This window comes from Martes martes, assembly GCF_963455335.1.
Source record: "Martes martes genome assembly, chromosome: 15".
Taxonomy (NCBI): Eukaryota; Metazoa; Chordata; class Mammalia; order Carnivora; family Mustelidae; genus Martes; species Martes martes.
Window position 1 is genome coordinate 42,517,428 of NC_137903.1, and position 22,414 is coordinate 42,539,841.

General features: G+C 35.6%; 1 protein-coding gene across 2 annotated transcripts in view; it reads right to left on the reverse strand.

Moving 5' to 3' along the window:
- Positions 1 to 1,485: 1,485 nt before the first annotated feature.
- Positions 1,486 to 22,414, reverse strand: part of COP1 (COP1 E3 ubiquitin ligase) — a 267,982-nt gene continuing 247,053 nt past the window's right edge. For both annotated transcript variants that reach the window (XM_080823959.1, XM_080823960.1), the window contains exons 19-20: positions 3,911 to 3,955; positions 1,486 to 1,829 (exon numbers count right to left, since the gene is read on the reverse strand). In XM_080823959.1, the coding sequence (XP_080680085.1) occupies positions 1,812 to 1,829; positions 3,911 to 3,955 (63 nt within the window). In that variant the 3' untranslated portion in view covers positions 1,486 to 1,811. The remainder of the gene's footprint in view (positions 1,830 to 3,910; positions 3,956 to 22,414) is intronic.

Sequence of the window (22,414 nt, forward strand, 5' to 3'; positions counted from 1 at the left end):
AAGTAAAGAATCTACATTTGAATATACTTCCTGCATCTTTGCAAAAGGTCATTCATTCATCTTAGAAATGAAGGATGCCTAACATTGTTCTGGTTGACAGGTGTAATTTTTGAATGATAGTGACCGTTCCTTTCAAAATTGAGTCCAAAAGTTTATCAGGTGCTTCACTCCCCAAAATGAGTAAGATATAATTGTCACAAAGCTCTGCAAACTGAAAATTTCACCTAAGTTTGAGGCAAACTCATTCGGTGGTAAAAACTGTCTGAATTGATACAAGACTATTTTTAACCCTTATTAATCTCATATAATGTGAACATTCATACATTTTGCTACAAATATTAATGTACTTGATAACAGAGTGTTGCTCCAGACTCTGTTGGATGGTGTTATGTAATACACAGTATAAGTACTTTATTACTTTTCTAAAATTCAAAAAAGTTCTAAATTCCAAAATGCATTTGACCCAAAGGTTTCAGATAATGAAATGGGAACCCAGTAATTCTGAGTGTAGAGGGATACGGTGGGATATTCTAATTACCCTTACCATTCACGTATTTGTCCATACCAAGCTTCTCCACGCGTCCGTTTTTATAAAATATGTGTGGGGTATAATTCTGTTTTTATCTTTTTCTAAAAAGTGCTCACACGCTTCACAATACTTTTGCTTGACCTGCTACTCAAACTACTAATTTATTCCTTTTTACAAATTGAAAACAACATAAAATTAACTAGACAGTCTAAGATATTATATGGCTTGGTAACTGGGGAAATTGGGCACTTTCCTGCAACAATGGCAGAGCTGCATAATTATAGCAGACACCACATGATCTTCAAAGCCTATAACAGGCTATCTGGCCCCCTCTCCAGAAAGTCTGTTAACCCCTGCTCAAAGTCAGGGTTGACAGCTGAGGATGTTCAGCTGAGGACGGTACTAATATCTAAGACTATCTGATAGCTACGATTTAACAAACTGAAGGTGGTTTATCTACATTTAGGGCTTAAAGTATGTCTAGGCAACATTGCAAAGGCAAAGACAACAGCTGCCACAGACTGATATTCCCTTCCTGTTTTTTAATTAATTAATTAATTAACATAATTTCTGCACCCAACTTGGAGCTTGAACTCACGACCCTGGTCACATGCTCTATCAACTAAGCCAGCCATTCCCTTTCTGTGTGAATGTGGTCTCAACTGGTCAAATGTTAGATCCCTGGCCAGATCCAGAGGGACTGAAGTACAGTATTTGCTGATGATATAAATCTGGTCAGAGAATGAATATGTAAGGTAAAGTTAACTAATTTTCCCACCTACTATAAACATTACATTCCCTGCAAGGGAATCCATCTATCTTTGCATTTATGTTGATACGCAGAATTCCAAAGAGGTTGGGAAATAAGGACCTTACAAATTATTCATAGTTCATGTGTGTGACTTCTCGAAAAGATTATCTGTTGCCATCTTTGACAAAGACTTTCCCAGCTCAACTGTGGCTCAATAAACTTTTATTATTTTTTGTTATTTATTTTTATTCAAAAGAATTTCTTTCCCTATCACAAAAATTAGATAACCACACCACCAACAGCAGCAAAGTCCATAGAGTTACATTGATGGTGGAGAGTTCACTGGGTAGTCCCAATGTCCCAAAGGTCATGAAGGAGAAAAGAAAAGGAAAAGAAAAAAATACTCAAAACAAATCCAAAACCCATGATGACTTTGGGGAGAGACATTACATGACAGTTTCTGTCTTCTCTCATTGTCAGCTGCAGATGTATTTCAGCAGGATTAAACACAATTTAACTTGAGTAAACCCTTCATACCAACTCCAGCACCTAATTGGGGGAAAAACAAGAAAAAAAGGATCAGTTTGATATAATCATTCTGAAATATGGAAACAGTTTAATGAATCTTTATTGTACTGTAAATGGAGAACCATATCAAGAAAACTTTTCCTAACCGCTAAAATGCTAAAGAATTTGAAGGGATTAGACATTGATCCTTCCTTCCTTTCCATTCAACAGTTGCATGAACTCTTTCAGATTAGTTAGTTCCACAGTTAACTAGGGAGCCTTTAAACTACACAAAACATACAGATAAATGAACCGGGTGATAGAATGGTTTTGAACTTATGTTTGTAGCTTTCCATATTCTTAAGAAAATTTTAAGTATTGCTGCTCAGGATTTTAATCTATTTATTTCTTCCACTGATAAAGAGTTTATAGCAATCAAAAACATACAGGACCTAAAATCTCGCCTTTTCCTAGTGCTTCATTCATTTTCTAGTCAATCATCTGATGTCAAGGTATTGTGTTAGTTATTAGAGTTCAAGTCATATCTTGTCGTACGAGAAAGTTGTCATACTGCTAAAAGTAAAAACAAGCAGCAGCAGCAATGATCAGTTATAAAATAGTTGAAGAAATGTCTAAGAAAGAACACAGAAGCTGAGGACAATAAAACACTGTCAAAAGGATTATGTTATATGGAGACTGCAATTCTAGGTGGCAAAGAACTAAAGGAGCAACTTTTCCCCTCCTGCTGTGCTAAGGCTTAACTTGTACCTGTGCTTCCAGGATGCTTTTTGTCTTTATATTTGGCAAGTAGCCGATTTAATAAAAGAGGTCAATGCCACTGAACAAAACCCTGAGTTGTCACTGAGGTTCTCTAAGTTCATGTGTAGTTTTGAGCTTTCTGCAGATATGTTAGCAATCTCAATTAGGTCCAAACTTGCTGAAGAATAAGGTGCAGCTTTTTTCAAGACATGCCTCACCACGAGAATCAAGAAAAACCGAGAGACTACAGAGCGCCATGTAAAATAGAGATTCCAAGACCTTCTACCATCTTTCTTGAGATTCCAGAACATAACACCAATCAGTTCAAAAGTCTGGCTTTCATTCAAGTTGTCCATGGCTCTCTAGTGAGGCTTTCCAAATAAAGAAACTAGCTGAAGAAAAAGGAGTACACATGTAAATCAGTTTAACCAGCTAACGGTGCAGTTCTGCTTTGAGTTTACTTAATTCATCTCCATAGGACAATGTGTTAGGCTTAGGTTTGCTCCCTTGGTTGCTGGGTCATTCTCCATTCAGGATGAGTGGAAGGAAGCCACAGCAAAATCAATGCTAAGTGGCAGAAGAAATAAATAAACATAATTTTTAAAAGACCACTTCCTGATATTTCTCTGTCAGCAGAGAGTATGTAGAAAGAACAGGCACCCACAGAATTAGTGCTAATCAAACTCATGTACTAAAACCCTTACTCCAAACGGTGTTTTGTTTAAGAAGTTCCCTGCTCAGCTCAGGATTTGTTTATCTAGTGTGTCATTTTCAAGTGCTAAATATCCATATAATCAGATAACATTATTAATTCCGTGAGCTCCTAACTACAAAGAAAAGTATGTGGAAAGCTATGTATAAAAAATTTGTGACTGTATGCCAAGAGACATTTACATTTCCAAATTATACTACTGGAATGATCACAGGATCAATTTTCAGTGAAACACTAAAATACCTTTTCTTCCCTTGGCAACTGAGGAAAACCCTACTTGTCAGGGAAGAAAAGGAAGACAAACACGAGGAAAAGAAGAGTAAAATAAGACCAGATATTTTTAAATCTGGTGAATGTCTAAGCATCCCATGCTTTATCTTGGATTTTGTCCACTGAACACACCTGCATAACAGAAGCAGTAGTGCTTGGCCCACAGTGAATACTTAATAGTCTTCACCCATTTTTCATTCTGACCAGTTATCAATCTATCTGATGTTCATATAACCTCCCCTCAAAGCCATTTTACATGGACAGAGACCCATGACTTGGAATGATCTCTAAGGCTTAGTACAACTCTGCATTTCCATGTTATAGTCTGTTAGAGTCTAAAAACGGATCTGAATTTAAAATGAAGATGTGTACCATGGCTTACCTTAATTGTACCCTGACTGTTAGCAGCAATCAGCACATTGGACTCCTAGAAAAGAATAAGAACTTTTAATGTATAGAGAAGGATTTCCTAGAGGACAGTCCAAGAGAATAATTTCCTTTCATCCTTCATTTCTCATTTCACCCTAGACATCAATAGAATCTAAAGTGGAGAACCAACTTGAACATGTTTTAACTATCGATTTTAAACAGAAAATCCCAAATTTTGAGGATTAAGCAAACAAAGTAGGAAAATTTCAAATGTAAAGAAAAATAGATTACCACTGGAAGGAAAATAAGAGAAACAAAGGTTGAAATAAAATGAAAAAATGAGAGTAATTCGAGAAAACAAAGTTATTATAATTCTTTCCACAGAAAACTCTCCCTTCGTTCCCTTTCTCTCATGAAACAATTGATACAATTGATATAAATGTTGTCAACATCTCTGGCATAATCTCTTTGGGTAGCTATCTGGTATCAGGAAACCACCAAAAAAAAAAAAGGTGACTATTCATCTGGCAGAAGAAAGGCTATGTTTCCTTTTAATTATTCAATATTCAGTATATGCATTTTAATAACTTTGGTGATTACTTCAACAGAATTTAGCTATTTAACATATCTATTACATTCTAAGCCTTAAGGGGAAAAAACATTTCTCTAAAGAGTAGGAAGACTGGGAAAAGGAATGGATAAGACTGAGTTTAATTAAGTAAGAAGAATTGGGACACACTTCCTATTAGAAACAGGGAGTCTAGTAGAACTCTGGAGCTTGGAAGTACACAGAAGTCTTTTTGCTTTTCAGAGTAGACTGCTAAAAGGGGGTAAACAGATTCAAATCTGAGACAGAGGCCACATGGCTGATGGAAAAGACCAAGTCCAAATAATACCTATGAGAAACAGATAAAGTGGTCAAACCTCAAAGATAGGATCTGCCTGAATATCCTATAGGCTTCAAAACAAAGTGAGAAAGAGAAAGAAAATAAAGAAATTGACTTGTATGCCGGGAAAGCCAATATGAGTTAAACTTAAGTTTCTTCATATAAGACATCTGTGCTCTACAAACGTATACATTCCTATTTTTTAACTTTTCCTTTGATTCTTAGTAAAGTGACTCTTAAAAAAATGCTCATCTGGTTGCTAATGGTGTAAGAGAAAATAAATAATTTATTCCACTATCCCCCAAATTTTGGGAATCCGAATATTCCTTGGATGTAATCGATGGTAACATCAATGGTCATAGCAGTATGACAAAGTAATACAAAGATGTTTTTTCTGGGGGAGAGCATGGGAATCACTGATGATGGGGTTCAGGAAACACAGCCCAAAAATATGGTACCTTGACATATTTGAATATTTTAAGCTGAAGGAGTCTGAGAAAACAGCAGAAGCAGGAAAGTCACCCTGACTTCCCACCCACTCCTTTTCCCCTGAAACAGGTCATAAAACCCTCATGTGAGAGGTGCTTTCCCTATTCCCAGAGTAAAGAAGCATCCTAATCTCCAAAGACAAAGGGATTCCAAGAAGAATCTTAATAGAACTTGCTAAGTTTCTCCCAACTTTCAACAATTACCTCATACTCCTTAATCTATCCACATTCCTACACCACAACCCACTCTTCATCACACCTAGCATAAAATACAAAGGTCTGTTTATTTGGGTCTCCATTTCCTTAGGAAGGTTCTGACAACATGTAAAACTTCTATTAGATAATTTGTATGGTTTTCTCCTGTCAATCTGTCTTGTATAGTTTTTAGATCCAGTCAGGGTCCCTAAGAGAGTTAAGGAAAACTTTCTTCCCCTACACTGATATGTTCCTGGCTGAGGTTTTCCCTTAAATCAGCACCTGTATTTTTGAAAACAGTAACACAAGTAATAGAGTACCCACTATAGAATTAGTTTCAATATTTTACTTTGGGGAATTACAGGCTACTTCTGGACCAAATGAGCGTAGAATTAATACTTCCATATAGGACTGAGGGTGGGGTGAGGAGACAGAGATAAATTTGAGATTTATTTACTCTTTTAGCTACCGGAATTAAGAAGCTGGTTGGAGAGAATTTGGAGTATCATTAGACAATATAATAACTCACTCTGAGCTGGTCAAAAGGCAGAATTTCTATGCCTGCCTCAGAAAACAAAAGAAGCATGGTGTGGTACCATACGGATTTCTTTCTAGAAAGAATTTTAAACAAGCTATGTGATATCACAACTGTCACTAGTGGACCCAGAAATGATTCTTCCATGAACACCATCCAGGACTGAAGCTACAAACAGCAATGATCAATCTAATTTCTGCTTGAGGAATGACTCTAGTATCTAAGAAGGCAACTGCCACCCATCATTTGATGTTGCAGTCACCGAGAATTGCTCCCTCTGCTGTGGGAACAAACAACATCAGGGTGGTGAAAATTTATAGCCTAAGGCACGCTCTCTTTCTGCCACTTTGGTCCTAGTCACCTTTAGTACAAATAAAGAAGGCGGAGAAAGCTGGTGGAGATAAGGACTCAATCCCGGGGAAGAGAGGGATCTACCTCTACCAGTGATAGACTTTATGAACTCTATAGCTCATAGTTCTAATTCTTGGTGGAAGGAAAGCTTAGAAAAGCATGGTATATTATCATACAGTATGAAAAATTGGGCTTAATATAAATAAGAGAATCTAATCTAGTTAGATTATCACATAAGAGGAGTTTGTGGTTTACACAATTACTAAGCTAAACCCAAGAAGGAAGATATCTGATAGGTCTCCGAAATGAATAATATTGTCTCTAACCTCAGGACTATTATGGCATTAAAGATGGTACCATATTCCATGCTACCAAAGGGTTAACTCTACATCTTTTCCTGTGGAAATACACATCTCATTTACAAATAAGTCAACACACCTGCCCAGCTGGCATTGTTGTTTTTTTGGGGGGGACTCATATATAGGTGATAGGTGTCCCAAGAATTCTTAGAAATACTCAAAACTATCCAAACTAACAAACAATGAAAGAAAAACAGCTTTACATCTCAGTATGCCCCTCCCTGTATAGACCGTGAACTTTTATTTTTTATAAAGATTTATTTATTTTAGAGAGAGAGACAGAGAGAGTGAATGCATGCCAGAGTGGGTGCAGGAATGGGTGAGGGGCAGAGGCAAAGGAAGGGAGAATCCTCAAGCAGACTTGAGGAAGCCCAACACAGGGCCTTATCCTAAGACCCTGAGATCATGACCTGAACCGAAAGCAAAAGAGTCAGCTGCCTGACTGACTGAGCCACCCAGGTGTCCCAAGACCATGAACTTTTAAAGGGATTTAGGATTAAACTGTCTTTTAGCCAAATATTAGCATAAGATAATTTAACTTTTGCATGCATTAGAAAAATAAAACCAGGTATTTTACTTCAGCATGGAGGTATAGAAGTGATAAGCACAAGATTACTATTACAGTTTTTTAATGATTCTTGTTTATATTTTGAATCACTGGTAAATCTTAGCTGTAGCTAAAGTCTGCCATAACCTTAATGTATGTAAGTTCTGGCTCAATGGGCTGCTTTTACTTGCTAAATAAAATAAAAGTGCCAGCCAGTGAGCCTCATTATTTTTATCCTGTCCACCTTAAAAACTGGCAGTTCAGACAAACTAAAAAAAAAAGGCAGTTTTGCTGCAAAACTCTGCTCAGGGTTAAGCTAATCATGTACCTACTATTTTCTTAATACAGAGAGATTTTAAAAAAATAATGGAAAAAAGAGCAGTAAATCTTTAATAAAAATAGAAGACATATACACAAACATAATACCAACTTGCTTGAAGCCATTGATACTATACTAAGGTATACTGAAACAAAACTAGCATCTACTGGAACAATTTTCTCTTTGCTAGCTTGCCTATTAAAAGTGCCATTATAACTAATATGTTACAACTCTGAGCAAGCTCACTTAGTTTGCAATTGGAGGATTTATTCTTAGAGACTGACAGAAATGATTTTGAATGTGAAATAATTTTACTATAGAAATGAATATGATGGGGAGGCCTGGGTGGCTCAATCGGTTAAGCATCTGCCTTCAGCTCAGGTCATGATCCCAGGGTCCTGGTATCAAGTCCCACACCGCACTCCTTGCTCAGAGGGGAGCCTACTTCTCTCTCTGCCTCTGCCTGCTTGTGCTCTCTCTCTCTCTCTCTCTGACAAATAAATAAGTAAATGAAATCTTTTTTAAAAAAAAGAGAAAGAAACGAGTATGTTAAAAAATAACTTCCATTTCTGGCTTGAACAGAATAAAGAGAATGGATTTGCTGTCCTGCTATAAGCAACTAGAAAACCGAACAAAATATTTAAGACAACATTGGGTAACAGGCCGTATTGGACTATGATCCTTATAAGAAGGTGAGTCCTCTAATTACCCTGGCTGTCTGCTTGGAGGCAACTTCCGAACCCAAAGCAAGAAGGAGAATTCAAACAGGAATCTACAAGCAGACCATAGCAGACTTACTAAGCTGAGGAGACAGGAACAAGTTCAGAATATCTGTACTGCAGCTGGAGTTTGTAGGGCCAAGTACCACAGGAGAAAGTAAAAGTAGCACTCCAGGAATCTGCATGGGGGTCTGTCTCCTTGATTGTATGTTGTTATAATAAACTACATATAAACAGGGTTAAATTTAAAAAGGCCAGGAAAATAACAATGAACAGGGGAAGTACAACTACTGACAATCTATAATAACATTATCAAATACCAGACTTCACACAGAGTTAGGGGATGTTTGCGCTTTGAGCAGCCACAGTGAAGAAACCTCCCTGAACATCTACAACATTCAGCAGAGTACCCAAATAGGCCGTGTCTTGATAGAAAGGCTAAATTAGCCTTAAAGCAAATGTTTCTCTAGACCAGGGATCAGCAAACTATTGCTTATAGGCCAAATCTAGCCCAATGCCTGTATTTGGTATTTCAGTCTTAATGGAATGTAGCTGTGATAATTTGATTATATACTGTCTATGGCTGCTCCTGCACTAGAGCAGCAGAACTGAGGAACTGCAGCAGAGACTGCATGGCCTGCAAAGCCTAAAATATTTGCAATGTGGTTCTTTAAGAAAAAGTTTGCTGGCGGCTACTCTAGAGTCACTCTAATACAATTTAAAAACGAGTCAAAAAATCAAGTTTATCCCCCAAAACAACTTTCTATCAAGACAAACTTTGGGGTGCCCAAAAGGCTTGGTGGGTTAAGTGCCTGCCTTTGGCAAAGGTCATGATCTCAGGGTCCTGGGATGGAGCCCCATGCCAGGCTCCTTGCTCAGTGGGGAGTTTGCTTCTCCCTCTCCCTCTGCCCCTTACCCACCTCCACACATGTGCTCTCTAATAAATAAATAAAAATCCTTTTTAAAAAACCCAAACATTAATACTCTTTTCTTTTTATAACTTATTTTTTTTAAAACCCTGTTTTTTGGGACGCCTGGGTGGCTCAGTTGGTTAAGTGGCTGCCTTCGGCTCAGGTCATGATCCCAGCGTCCTGGGATCGAGTCCCACATCGGGCTCCTTGCTCCGCAGGGAGCCTGCTTCTCCCTCTGCCACTCTGTCTGCCTGTGCTCACTCTCTCTCTCTCTCTGACAAATAAATAAATAAAATCTTTAAAAAAAAAAAAAAAACCTGTTTTTAAGTAATCTCTATACCCAATGTGGGGCTTGAACTAACAACCCTGAGATCAAGAGTCACACGCTCTACTGAGCCAGACACCCCCAAACTTTAAGACTCTTAAAAACATTCAACAAAATCCAGACACTCAACAATGAAGCGTTTACAATGTACAGCATTCAAGAGGCAAAACGCATGACTCAGGAGGAAAAAGAACATCAATGAACAGAAACAGATCCAAAATGATAAAGAAGAAGCAACAAAATGAGGATTTATAATGCAGACAGAACTATACTCAAGTATTTAAAGGAAACAATGAACTATTACTAAGAGAAAGTATACTTACTAAGAGAAATTATAAAGACCAAATGGAATTTCTCCATCTGAGAAGTACTGTTATCCCAAATGAAAAATTCAAAGGATGGATATAGCAATGGATGAAACAGTGGAGACTAAAACATCAACAAATTTGACATGGGAAAAAGAAAATCGAAATGGAAGCAGAAGAGAAAGACTGGGAAGGGTAAAAAAAAAAAAAAAAAAAAAAAAAAAAAAATTTGTGTGACTGTAAGACAATACACAATCTAGCAAATATGTAAGTGGGATCTCAAATAGAGGAGAAGAGTCAGAAAAAGTATAGGAAGATACAAAGTTAAAAATTTTCCAAATCTAAAAACCACAAAATACCCACAAATACCACTACATCAAGGCACATCATAAACTGTTAAAAATGTGTAAGAAAGAGAAAATCTTAGAAACTGCCAGAGGAGAAACAGACATTACATATAAGAACAACATCACCAATTTGTCATCAGAAGCAATGCAAGGCAATGAAACAGTATCTTTAAGGCAATGAAAGAAGAAAATTGTCAACCTAGAAATATTATTCAAAAGTAAAAGATTATTTTCAAAAACACTAAAGCTGAGATAGCAGATCTGCACTGTAAGAAACTGTTAAAGAAAGTTCTTATACCACATGAAAACTCAGATCTAAACAAAAAGATGAAGGGTGCTATAAATCATTAATATGTGGGTAAATATGAAAGATATTTGCTCTCTTGTTTTTAATTTTCTTAACAGATAATTTTCCATTTAAAGCAAAAATAATTAACAATGCATTATGGTTATTATAAAATAAACAGAAGTAACACATATGAAAGCAAAAGTGCACAAAATAAAATAGGGAAACAGAAGTATATTATTGTTAACATTCTTCCATAATGCATAAAGGGTTATAATCTGAAGAAAGACCTTGGTAAGTTAAATAGGAATATTACGAACCTTAGAGAAACCACTAAAAAAGAATTAGTATAGCTAATAAGCTAGTAGATAAGATGAACTATAAAAATAATTTAAAAAGAAAGGAAAGGAAATGAAGAACATGGGGAAATAGAACACATAGAATAAACAGAAAACAAATAGCAAGATGGTAGACAAATAGCCAATGTTACTGATAAGAAAATGTAAATGGTGTAAATACTACAATGAAAAGGCAGAGACTGTTAAGACTTGATAAAACAGCAAGACCAACTCCATGCTGTCCATAAAACACTTTAAGTCTTTTAATTTTAAAAAACAAAGATACAAAGTAAAAGGAGGGGGAAATATACTATGCAAATATTAATCCTAAGAAAGCTGGAATGGCCAGGGCATCTGGGTGGTACAGTCGATTAAGCATCCAACTCTTGGTTTCTGCTCAGGCAGGTCATGCATGATTTCAGGGTTGTGAGAGTAAGCCCTGTGTTGGGCTCTGTACTCCATCCAGAGTCTGCTTAAAAAAGATTCTCTCCCTCTCTACACTTGCCCCTCCCCCTCCTCCATTTGTGCATGAACGTGCATTCTCTCTCTCTTCAAATATATATATATATATATGTGTATATATACACACACACACACACACACACACACACACACACACATATATATATATATATATATATATATATATATATATATATATCTTAAAAAAAAAAAAAAAAAGCCAGGGCACCTGGGTGGCTCAGTGCGTTAAGCCTCTGCCTTTGGCTCAGGTCATGATCTCAGGGTCCTGGGATCGAGCCCCACATCAGGCTCTCTGCTCAGCAGGGAGCCTGCTTCCCCCTCTCTCTCTGCCTACTTGTGATCTCTCTGTCAAATAAACAAAGTCTTAAAAAAAAAAAAAAGCTGGAATGCCTCTATTAATATCAGAAAAAGTAGACTTTAGGACAAAGAATATGGCCAAGGATAAGAAGAGATATTTTATAATCTATTATAATTAATTTTATAAAATCCTAAATGCATATATATTTAAAACTGAGTGTCAAAATACACAAAGCAAAACTGATGGAATTGAAAAAAAAAAAAAACTGATGGAACTGAATGGAACAGACAAGTCCACATTTGTGTTTGGAGACTTCAATACTCTTCTGTCAATAATTTAAAGAATAAGCAGATATAAATCAAAGACATAAAAGACTTGAATAATATTAACAAAATAAACTGAGCAAATTAACATTTACATAAATCTCACTTAAATGGCAAAAAGTATACATTCTTTTCAAGTGCATGTGAACTATTCACCAAGACAATGTGCCAGACCATTAAACAAATCTCAATATACTTAAAAGACTGAAATTATTCAAGTATGTTCTCTGACCAAACAGAACCAAATTCAAAAACAGTAACAAAAAGACACCTGAAAAAAATCCCTAAATATTTGAAGATTTTAAATAACCAGGGCTCAAATAAGAACCACCAAGGAAATGAAAAACTATATTGAACTAAAAGATACTAAAAACACAACACATTGGGATGCCTGGGTGGCTCAGTTAATTACGTGTCTGCCTTTGGCTCAGGTCATGATCTCAGGGTCCTGGGATCAAGTCCCACATGGGGCTCTGTGCTCAGTGGGAAGCCTGTTTCTCTCTCTGCCAGCTGCACACCCTGCTTATGTGCTCTTGCTCTCTCTGACAAATAAATAAATAAATCTTAAAAAAAAAAACACACAGACACAGAACATACCAAAATTTGTATAACTAGTTACAATAGCACTTAGAAAGAAAATTATCTCTCTAAATGCTTGTAATAATAAAGCAGAAAGGTTTAACATCAATAATGTAATAAGGTAGAGCTTAAGAAGAGAAAAAAAGCAAATTAGACATAAGTATAAACATGATAATTATAAAAAGCAGAAATCAATAAAATAAGGTAAAAAATAAGTAAAAATTATTAAAAACAAAAGCTAGTTTTTGAAATAAATTGATAAATCTCTAAAAAAAGATAAATGTAAATTAATAATATCAGGAATGAACAAGGGGATTATCCTACAGTTATTAAAAAGGATAGAGAATAAATATAAACAACTTTATGCCAAGAAAATTGACAGGCAATGAAATGTATAAATTCTATGAAAGATGCAAATTCCCAGAAGAAAGATAAAGAAAAATAAAGTCAGGAGACTTTAAAATAATAAAGTCAGGAGTTTATTAGACAAAGTCACAGAAAGACATTATAAAAAAAAATGCAGACCAAATGCCTTCACATAAAGATTTAACCCTTAACAAAATAAAAGAATTTTGCCACATACAAAAAGAATAATGTATCATGTCTAACTGGTATTTATCAAGATATTCTAGTTGGCTTAACATTAAAAAAAAAATGAATGTAATCCACCATTTTAAACAGAACAGGAAAATCACATAATCATAACTGACAAAGAATTTAATATGACAGAATTTAAAACTTATTCATAAAAAAAACTCCTAGCAAATGAAGAACAGAAAGGAATACCCTCAAGGTTATAAAGAATTCCTATGAAAAACTTTAAGCTAACATCACACTTAATGGTGAAATACTGAACTCTTTCTCTTCCGGACTGGAGGCAAGGGAAGAATGTTTGCTTTTACCACTTCTATTAGAGGTCCTACCCCATTTAACAGCCAAGAAAAAGAAAGAAAGAAAAAACAAACAGAAGAGAAAGGAAGCAGTAAAATTGTCTTTATTTGTAAATGACATGATTGCCTATGTAGAAAAGCTTAATAAATCTTCAAAAAAGCTGCTAAAACTAATAAACTGATCTAGCAGCATTGTCAGATATGATGTCATTGTATCAAAATCAATATATTTATATAAATTAAAAATGAATAATTAGCAAATGGATTTTTAAAAGATACCATTTATAATGGCATCAAAACATGAACTACTTAGGGACAAGCTTAAAATATATTAAGATCTGCATGTTGAAAATATAAAACAATGTTGAAAGATCAAAGCACACCTAAATAAATGGACAGACATACTATCTTCATGGACTCCCATAAAACAAAAATGGTTTTATGTGTAAGTCTTGCTACTCATGATGATAAACATTTATAACGAAGGAAGATAATCATTAAACAAAAATCAGAATATAGCCCTTTTCTTACTTAATTTTTCCCAAATGTTAAGCATTACGTTGAACTGACTCCTGCTCTCAGAATGAGTAATTTTGTAGGAAAAAATGGAAATAAAAAATTTTGTTAACAAATTTGAATACTTAAACCAAGTAGAAAAATTCCTATAAAAAACTGACCACAAGTGAGCAAGAAGACAAAGAAAACATGAATCATCTGAAAGGCATTAAAAAAAAAAAAAAGTCAACTGTCAAAAATTTTTTTCTACCTCAGGCTTACATGACTTTATCTACAAGCTCAGTCAAATATTCAAGAACAGAGTACTTTTAATATCACATATTTGTCCACAGAAGACTCCTTAATTTTTTTCATGAAACTTAACATAATTATGAAATCAAAATGTGACAAGAACAATGCAAGAAAGGAAGATTCTAGACCAATGTTTTTCATGAAAATAGATGAAAAAATCCCAAATGGAATAGCAGCAGGTCAATTTTAATAATATATATGAATAATACATCTTGACCAAGTTGGGCTTATTCCAATGAAGTACAACTGATTTAAGATTTGAAAAAAATTATCACATCAATATTTAAAAGATAATTATTATATCATCTTCAATAGGTACAAAAGAAAGCAATATACTCCAGCTTCATTTATGGTGAGAACTCTGTGCAAGCTGAAAATTTAAAGAAACTTCCTTATAAGGTTTCTACAAAAATCTTACATATTCAAAAGTTTTCCCTTTTGTGAGTAAAAAGATGAAGATGCCAGGTATCATCACTTCCCTTCAACATTACACTAAAATGAATAAAAATTAGGTATAAAATTGGGAAAGTAAAAATTAAACTTTCATTACCTGTGGATCATATTATTATGCACATAGAATATTCCAGGAATGTAGAAATGGATAATTAAAATTAGTAAGGGAGTTAATAAGCTGCTGGATTTAAAAAAAAATGGAGACAATAACAACCCATTCCTCAGAGGTCACTGTGACACCTTTCTTTCTCTTTAATATTTATTGGTTTACTTCAACTGGTGATATACATTATGTGGTAAAAATTCAAACAGTACAAAGAATAGGAGAAAAGTATCTCTCACTCCCTTTTTCTGAGTCCCTGAAGTAACTACTGTGATCAGAAGTGAAATCTTTCCAGAAAAACTTAGCATCGTTACTGTGAACTTCAACTGCGTGGTAGATCAAGCACGTCTTCAGGGTTATCTCAGGATGTAAAAGAATCTTAAGTTTTCTACCTGGTGATTCTACTCTCTTCCTACCTTGTTTGAGTTTCAGGTAACAAACAACCCTACTTTGAACTTGGGATTTCATCCTTATTAAAGTGACAAACCATATTTTATATTCAATTCTAAGCCCCTTGATCACCTAAGAGAAGTCTCTAGGTTTCTCTTACAGAAAAAGCAATTCCACAGAGGTCACTTCTATATTTCTGGACATATTATTAACTTGCCCCCAGGATGAAATGGATCTGACTATGTAAGACAATCCATATTCTTAAAAATCAAATTAACAAAACATGTGGACAAAAATACACTGTACAGATAAGCCAGAGTGGCAAAGTGGAATAAATAGTCACTGGAGTCACACTTAAGTTCAATGTCTAACACTTCCAAACTACGTTATCATGGACAAGTTATGTAACCTCTCTAAATCTCAGTCTTCTCAACTATAAAATAAAGCTGAGCTAATAGAGCTAACGAAGGGAAGGGAAGGGAAGGGAACTAACAGAGTTGTTATTAAGACACACATAAAAATATCTGGCAAAGAATATGCATCTTATAAGTGAGCGTTTTTAGGGGAAAGTCGTTGTTTCTTCCTTTTTTTTTTTTTAGAGAGAGTGGAGGTGGGCAGAAGGAGAGAGAAAGAATCTTAACCACGCTCCACACTAAGTGCAGAGCCCAACACAGGTCTCAATCTCACAACCCTGAGGATCATGTCCCGAGTCAAAATTCAAAGTCAGATGCTTAGCCAACTGAGACACCCAGGCACCCCAAGGGAAAGTTGCTTATAGTTCCAGGTAAGAGTTTAAGAAAAAGAAGGTAGCCAAACTGTCAAAAATCATGAGGAGATGAAAGGACTGTTTATTAGTAATGGGTTTTTGGATTTGACATTAAATGACCTTGTGATCTCAAAAGCAACTCCACCTGTAGTTCAAGTCTGTAGCAGGAACTTTGCACAAGTTCCTGGAGCTAACTCAGTCTTTAGAACTTGGCTTTTACAGAAGCTTCTGAAAAAAGCTTTCCCTAATCTCCAAGGTGATAAGGTTAACTCTCTCCAAATTGTTTCCACAGAAAGAACAAATGTCCATTATCACAGCACTTTCGTATCATGATAGTGGCTTCTGTATAAAGTTTATTAATTTCACGCCATTTTATTCATCTATCACTATCCATCCATTTATCATCAGGGCAGATATTATGTGCCAGGTATTCTGCTAGTACTGGAGTTCTGAAGATGAGTAAGATATGATGTCTGATCTTGAGATTATGGAGTAGGGGGAAATGGACTTTGAAATAGAAAACTACTATATTATTATGAGAAATAGAGAGTTCACAGGGGCAACTGAGGAAGCAAGAAGGATGTGATCCTCTATCTGGGAGAGATAAGAAAGACTTCATACATAAGACCACAAATGAAACATGAAAAAGTAAGAGTTGAAATTTCTCATGAGAAAAGACAGAAGATATTTTAGACAAAGGGACATGGTTATGCAAATGCCTTGAGTTTGGGGGGAAAACTATTTTGGGGTGATGACAAATTATGAGTCAATTTGTATATTAGCTGATTAGATTACAATAACAGGTTGAGGTAAACATGTAAACTGTTCTCTCATACCAGAGTTAGGATTTTATTTATGGATAGCAAGGAGTCAATGGCAAGGAAAAGACAGAATTACTTTTTTCCTAATAGTGTTGTATTCCCTCAGTGATGTTTCACTCCTCTCCCACATTCCCCACGGCACTTAGTCATTGTCTTTAATCGTATGCCTTAATAAAACTCTTAAATCTCCAACTACTGAGTTAAGCAAGTGAAATTACAAAAAGGAAAAAAAAAGTTTGTATGCCAGTAGGTGGGAGACAATTTCTGTATCCTCAAGGATACTTCAAAAGTTGAGTTTTTTTTAAGTAGGCTCCAAGCCCAAAATGGGGTTTGAACCCACAACCCCGAGAACAAGAGTTCTACACTCTACTGACTGAGCCAGGCAAGTACCCCAAAACTGGTTTTCATAAGCAAATATACTGAAACACTTTTATGATGATGATAATTTTTTTTTGAGAGACAGTGTGAGCAGTAGGGGTCGGGGGTGGAGGGCAGAGGGAGATGGAGAATCTCAAGCAGACTCCCTGCTGAGCACAGAGCCCAACATGGGGCTCGATTTCATGACCCTGAGATCATGACCTGAGCTGAAACCCAGAATCAGATGCTTAACCAACTGAGCTACCTAGGTGCCCCAATATACTGAAACGCTTAAATAAACATGTTTGTAATATGTGAGGTTAACTTTAACATTTTTAAAAGGAAACTGAATACAGAAAAAAAGTACTGATTATTTAATAACCCACCTAATGGGACTACTTCTCATCGTCTCTCAGTATAATGTACTCTACACATTGCTATGAAAATATGATCACATGATAATTTCATCTCCCTGTACAGTGGACTTTAGGAACTTACTAATGCCTATATAAGAAAGTCCACATTTCTTTTTTCTGTATGGCATTCGAGACTATGTCATCTGGAACCTCTCTCATTTCCCAAGAGTTTCTACCCCAGTTCTTAGTTAGACTACTCTATTAGAAGTTTCTTAAATTATAGTTTCTCTCATCTATACCTTTGTTCATACTGCTCTCCAGCCTGAAGGCCGTGTAGCTAAAAGAGTGTGGGTTTTGGAGCCAGGCAGAGCTGAATTCAAATTCTAACTCTACTACTCCTTATTTAGTCGTATCTTGAGTAAATCAGTTAACGTCTCTGAGCACTTGCAAACAGAGGTCAAACGTATGTATATACTTTTTTATGGTGATGACTTTGAATTAAGATGGCACTTAGTATATAATGCCTGGATGGTACTAAAAAGATGCTGGTTTATGGTCTTCTGTCCAGGCATGTCCTTCACCTCTGTCTTAAGCCTTCTAAAACCCTGCACGTTTTTATGAAGCCCAGCACAAGAGCCAGTATCTTCATAAAGTCTTCCACAAGTCTCCCAATTAGAAGTAATTTCTCCCCACCTAGGGTCAATACTTTCCCAGGTAATTCTTCTTTCATTCAGGCTTATACCATAGTTGTTTATAAATATTTATATTGTGTTGTAAACCATCTAAATATATGTCACATATTTAGGAATGTATATTATGGGGCGCCTGGGTGGCTCAGTCGGTTAAGTGTCTGCCTTCAGCTCAGATCATGATCTCAGGGTCCTGGGATGGAGCCCTACATTGGGTTCCCTGCTCAGTGGGGAGTCTGCTTCTCCTTCTACCTCTCCCTCTACTCCTCTCCGCTACTTGTACTCTCTTTCTCAGTCTGTCAAATAAATAAATAAAATCTTAAAAAAAAAAGGAATGTATTTTATATATTGCAAGATGTATTATTTATATATTTATATATTACAAGATATATATAAATTATTAAATGTATTAGATTAAATCTAATGAATTAAAAACAAGTGCAGGTTGTCCAATTATATGCGTTAGTGTAGAAAGTGTTGAAGATGATGATAGCAACATTTATTGTTTATTGCCTGGTCATTAGCCTTGAGTTTCTCACCTATCCTGAGACTTTCCATATATTTTCTAATTTGGTTCCACAATATTACATGGAAGATACTATTATTCTGATTTCATAGAAGAGAAAACAGAGGCACACAAAGGTGATTAACTTGCCCAAAGCATCACAGCTAGTATTGAGTGCCAGTATGAATACAAATCTGACAACCTGACTTTAATACTCTTAATCATAACCCTACGACCCTAAGAAGTGATAAACAACACATGCCTCCCCCGCCTCTTACATGTTTAAAGGCACAATCTTGCCAAATAAGGATCTCAAAAAATTCTGAAACATTTTTCCCCCAAAGCAACTTTATGGTCTGTGTTATAAAACTAAGGAAGACAAGGACTCTGAAGATTTTATTGGGAGAAAAACAAAGCTAAGACATACAATTTTTAAGACTGAGTCTTCCTTTCAAGTGATAGAACACTATTAGTGACATGGCAAATGTAAAGTACACTGAAATACTATTTACATTTGTCTTCTAAACATAAGAGCCGCAGTTGAGATAGCTAGTAAAAATTAATCAAAGTAGTCTGTCTTCAACAGTTTGTTCTACAGTCACTGAATTTTCTTCTTAAGGTGTCCACTAAGTTAAAACTGTATGTCCATTTAAATCCTTCAGACAAACATTCATATGATGAAACTGGTAAATCACTAGTACAACACACAGTATCTGCAAATACAACTCCCTAGAGGACACAGAACACGGAGGAAGATGGCTGAATTTAGTATCTTCCTTAAACATAAATAGAGAATTATATAAAAATATAAGGTAAACTAGGTTTCAAACAAGAACAATTCACAATCTACATTATATCTGTTAATTCCTTAATAGCCCCTCCATAGAGCTTTCATCTCTTTTTTAAATGAACTGATACCTTTCTTCTCATTGTCAGAAAGGAATGCTAATTTGGAGTGATGACTACAGTGTCATTTCAAATAAAAGACCATATATACTTTAGGCTCTTTTCATATAAAGATTATAAAATAGGGACTTTTGCCTCATTTTTTTTTTCATTTTGGGGTGGGATGGAAGAGTAGTGATATTTGTAGTTAAAATACATCTGGATGGGGTGCCTGGGTGGCTCAGTGGGTTAAAGCCTCTGCCTTCGGCCCAGGTCATGATCCCAGGGTCCTGGGATCAAGCCCCACATCGGGCTCTCTGCTCAGCAGGGAGCCTGCTTCCTCCTCTCTCTCTCTCTGCCTACTTGTGATCTCTGTGTGTCAAATAAATAAATAAAATCTTTTTAAAAATAACAAACAAATAAATAAAATAAAATATATCTGGAAAATTAGAATGGCTTTTCCCTTCATATATGAGTTCATGGATTCTGTATATGGCCAAATCTGATTTTTACTCAGCATCCTGTAGCCATAGAACACTTTAAATTGAATTTACCCTTTCAGTCTTTCTGTTCATGCACGATCTAGAGTTGCTTTATGACCATCCTCTGCCTCTCCCTTGAGCTGAGATGCACATACAATACACAGAAATTTTTAACAGTTTTTCTTCTATCAATGCTCTGTTAAGTGATACTGGTCAGTTACCCAGTTTCTTCACTCCTTTTTATTTTCTTCAAAGTATCCCCAAACCTTCACAAACTTTCTCATGGTACCCTATAATTTAAATACAAAAAAGGGGGCGCCTGGGTGGCTCAGTTGGTTAAGCAACTGCCTTCAGCTCAGGTCACAATCCTGGAGTCCCAGGATCGAGTCCCGCATCGGGCTCCCAGCTCTAAGGGGAGTCTGCTTCTCTCTCTGACCTTCTCATTTCTCATGCTCTCTCTCACTGTCTCTCTCTCAAATAAATAAATAAAATCTTTAAAAAAAAAAATACAAAAAAGGAACAGACTCAAAGTGCTAACATTTTGTTGCTTCATCTTATTGTGCCATAGCGCCCTTCCTGACAAGCAGAATCATTCTTTTATTAAAGCCACTTTAGAGAAGATCTTGTGTTTTATCAAGTTCATGTTGTTTCTGATCTCAGAGTTACATGTATTTCACTTTTGTATGGCTATGAGTCATCAGGAGAACCCATCAACTTGACCAGAGTGTGTTCATTTACCTTAACACAGCCATAAATCTATGCTGCACACGGGCATCACATGAGGGCCCACACAAAGATACTCAAACATGCGTCCCAAAAAGATCCTCAAAGATTTCTAAATAAACACCATTTGAAAGCCTGACAGTTTCTTTTTGTCCCTGACCTTTCTTTTAGCACTGACTTCATAAAATATATGTAAATATGTCTAAGAAAAAAATGAGCACAAAACTATAATCTATCAATAAGAGGTCCCGCTCTTTAAACTGAAATGTTACAGTCCCCCCCGCCCCCCACCACCTTCTCTGTTATAGAGAATCTAAGGCTGAATTATTTGTCTGAATTGAGTTTGTAAGACAGACAAATCTTAGAATCTAAGATTCTCATTTTACTACTGTCTCATTTTACTATCTTACAGAGACAGTAAAACCAAATACAAAAAAAACAACCTTCTATCATTATCACATAACCAATCACTGAGCACTACAGGTCAGTTACTAGACAAAGGCTTTATATGAATTATTTCACTAAGTCTCCACTTGGCATTCTTATTGAGGAAAATCTTATTTTCACCCTCAATTTACAAAAGAAACATGGTCTTAAAGAGACTTAACTTGTTCAAAGCCATATACAAACCTGTGGAATAGCAAAACTATGAATCAACATATGAAGACTGATACAATATACCAATTGCCGGCTTGTAGAATACTGATTTAATAAACCACACGCATGGCCCTGAACCAAATTTACACAATCAGAATGCAAGGAGAAAGGAGTCTTAGGTGAACATTTGATATCTATGGGAAAGCCTCAGCTCTCATATATTATATATGGATGTTACATCTCAAATTTCATATACCTAGAGTCCTTTCTATATGTAGAATTTGGTCTTTTATGGATCTCCCTAGAAGTATGATTTTGAGTGATATTACTGGAGAAAAGGGGCTGGCTACAGAACTAAGGAAGAGAGTGTTCTACAGTCAGGATATAAGGCTGTGCCGGTACTCTACTCTTCCCTGCCAATCCCAACTCAGATCTGGGAGATTTGGAGTTTCTTCATCGTGAGGAAATCTTTTCAAGATCATTCAGTTAAACCCAAACTCTCTCTTTCCTCCCCACTGGTATTCTTCCTTAAGATGATAATGGGCACCTGTGTAAGCACAAACTGTAAAGACTATTATGAAAAGAATGATATAGTCATTATTTACAATTAATAAAATAATGGGTAATTATTTTAATAAAACCTATTATATTCATCACATCATACTTCATTTCTTTATTGGTTCAAATACCTGTTCTTATAACTAACTTATCTGATAAGAGGAAATGAATTACTCTGCTAATCAAAAGGACTTCTAGATTTGGTGGCTTATCATATTTTTCAAATTCAAACTTTTTAAGCTTTTTAAGTAAGATTTTCTGAATGAATAGTGGAAACATCCCATATAGAAGATATTTTTATAATCATTCTAAGACAAAGTGGACCAGTTTTTTTTAATGGCAAACTGATGATGCTCTAGGTGCTGGATATTTCCTATACCCATGACTAGATGATTTAAGAAAGGATAGTACTAAACAGAGAGAAGACATAAATGCATATGAAATTCAAATTTTATCTAAAAGTAAAAGGGCCTAATGTGATCATGACTATAAACACAAAATACCAGCCCAATAAATTTTACCGCTGGATCTGTCTCTACA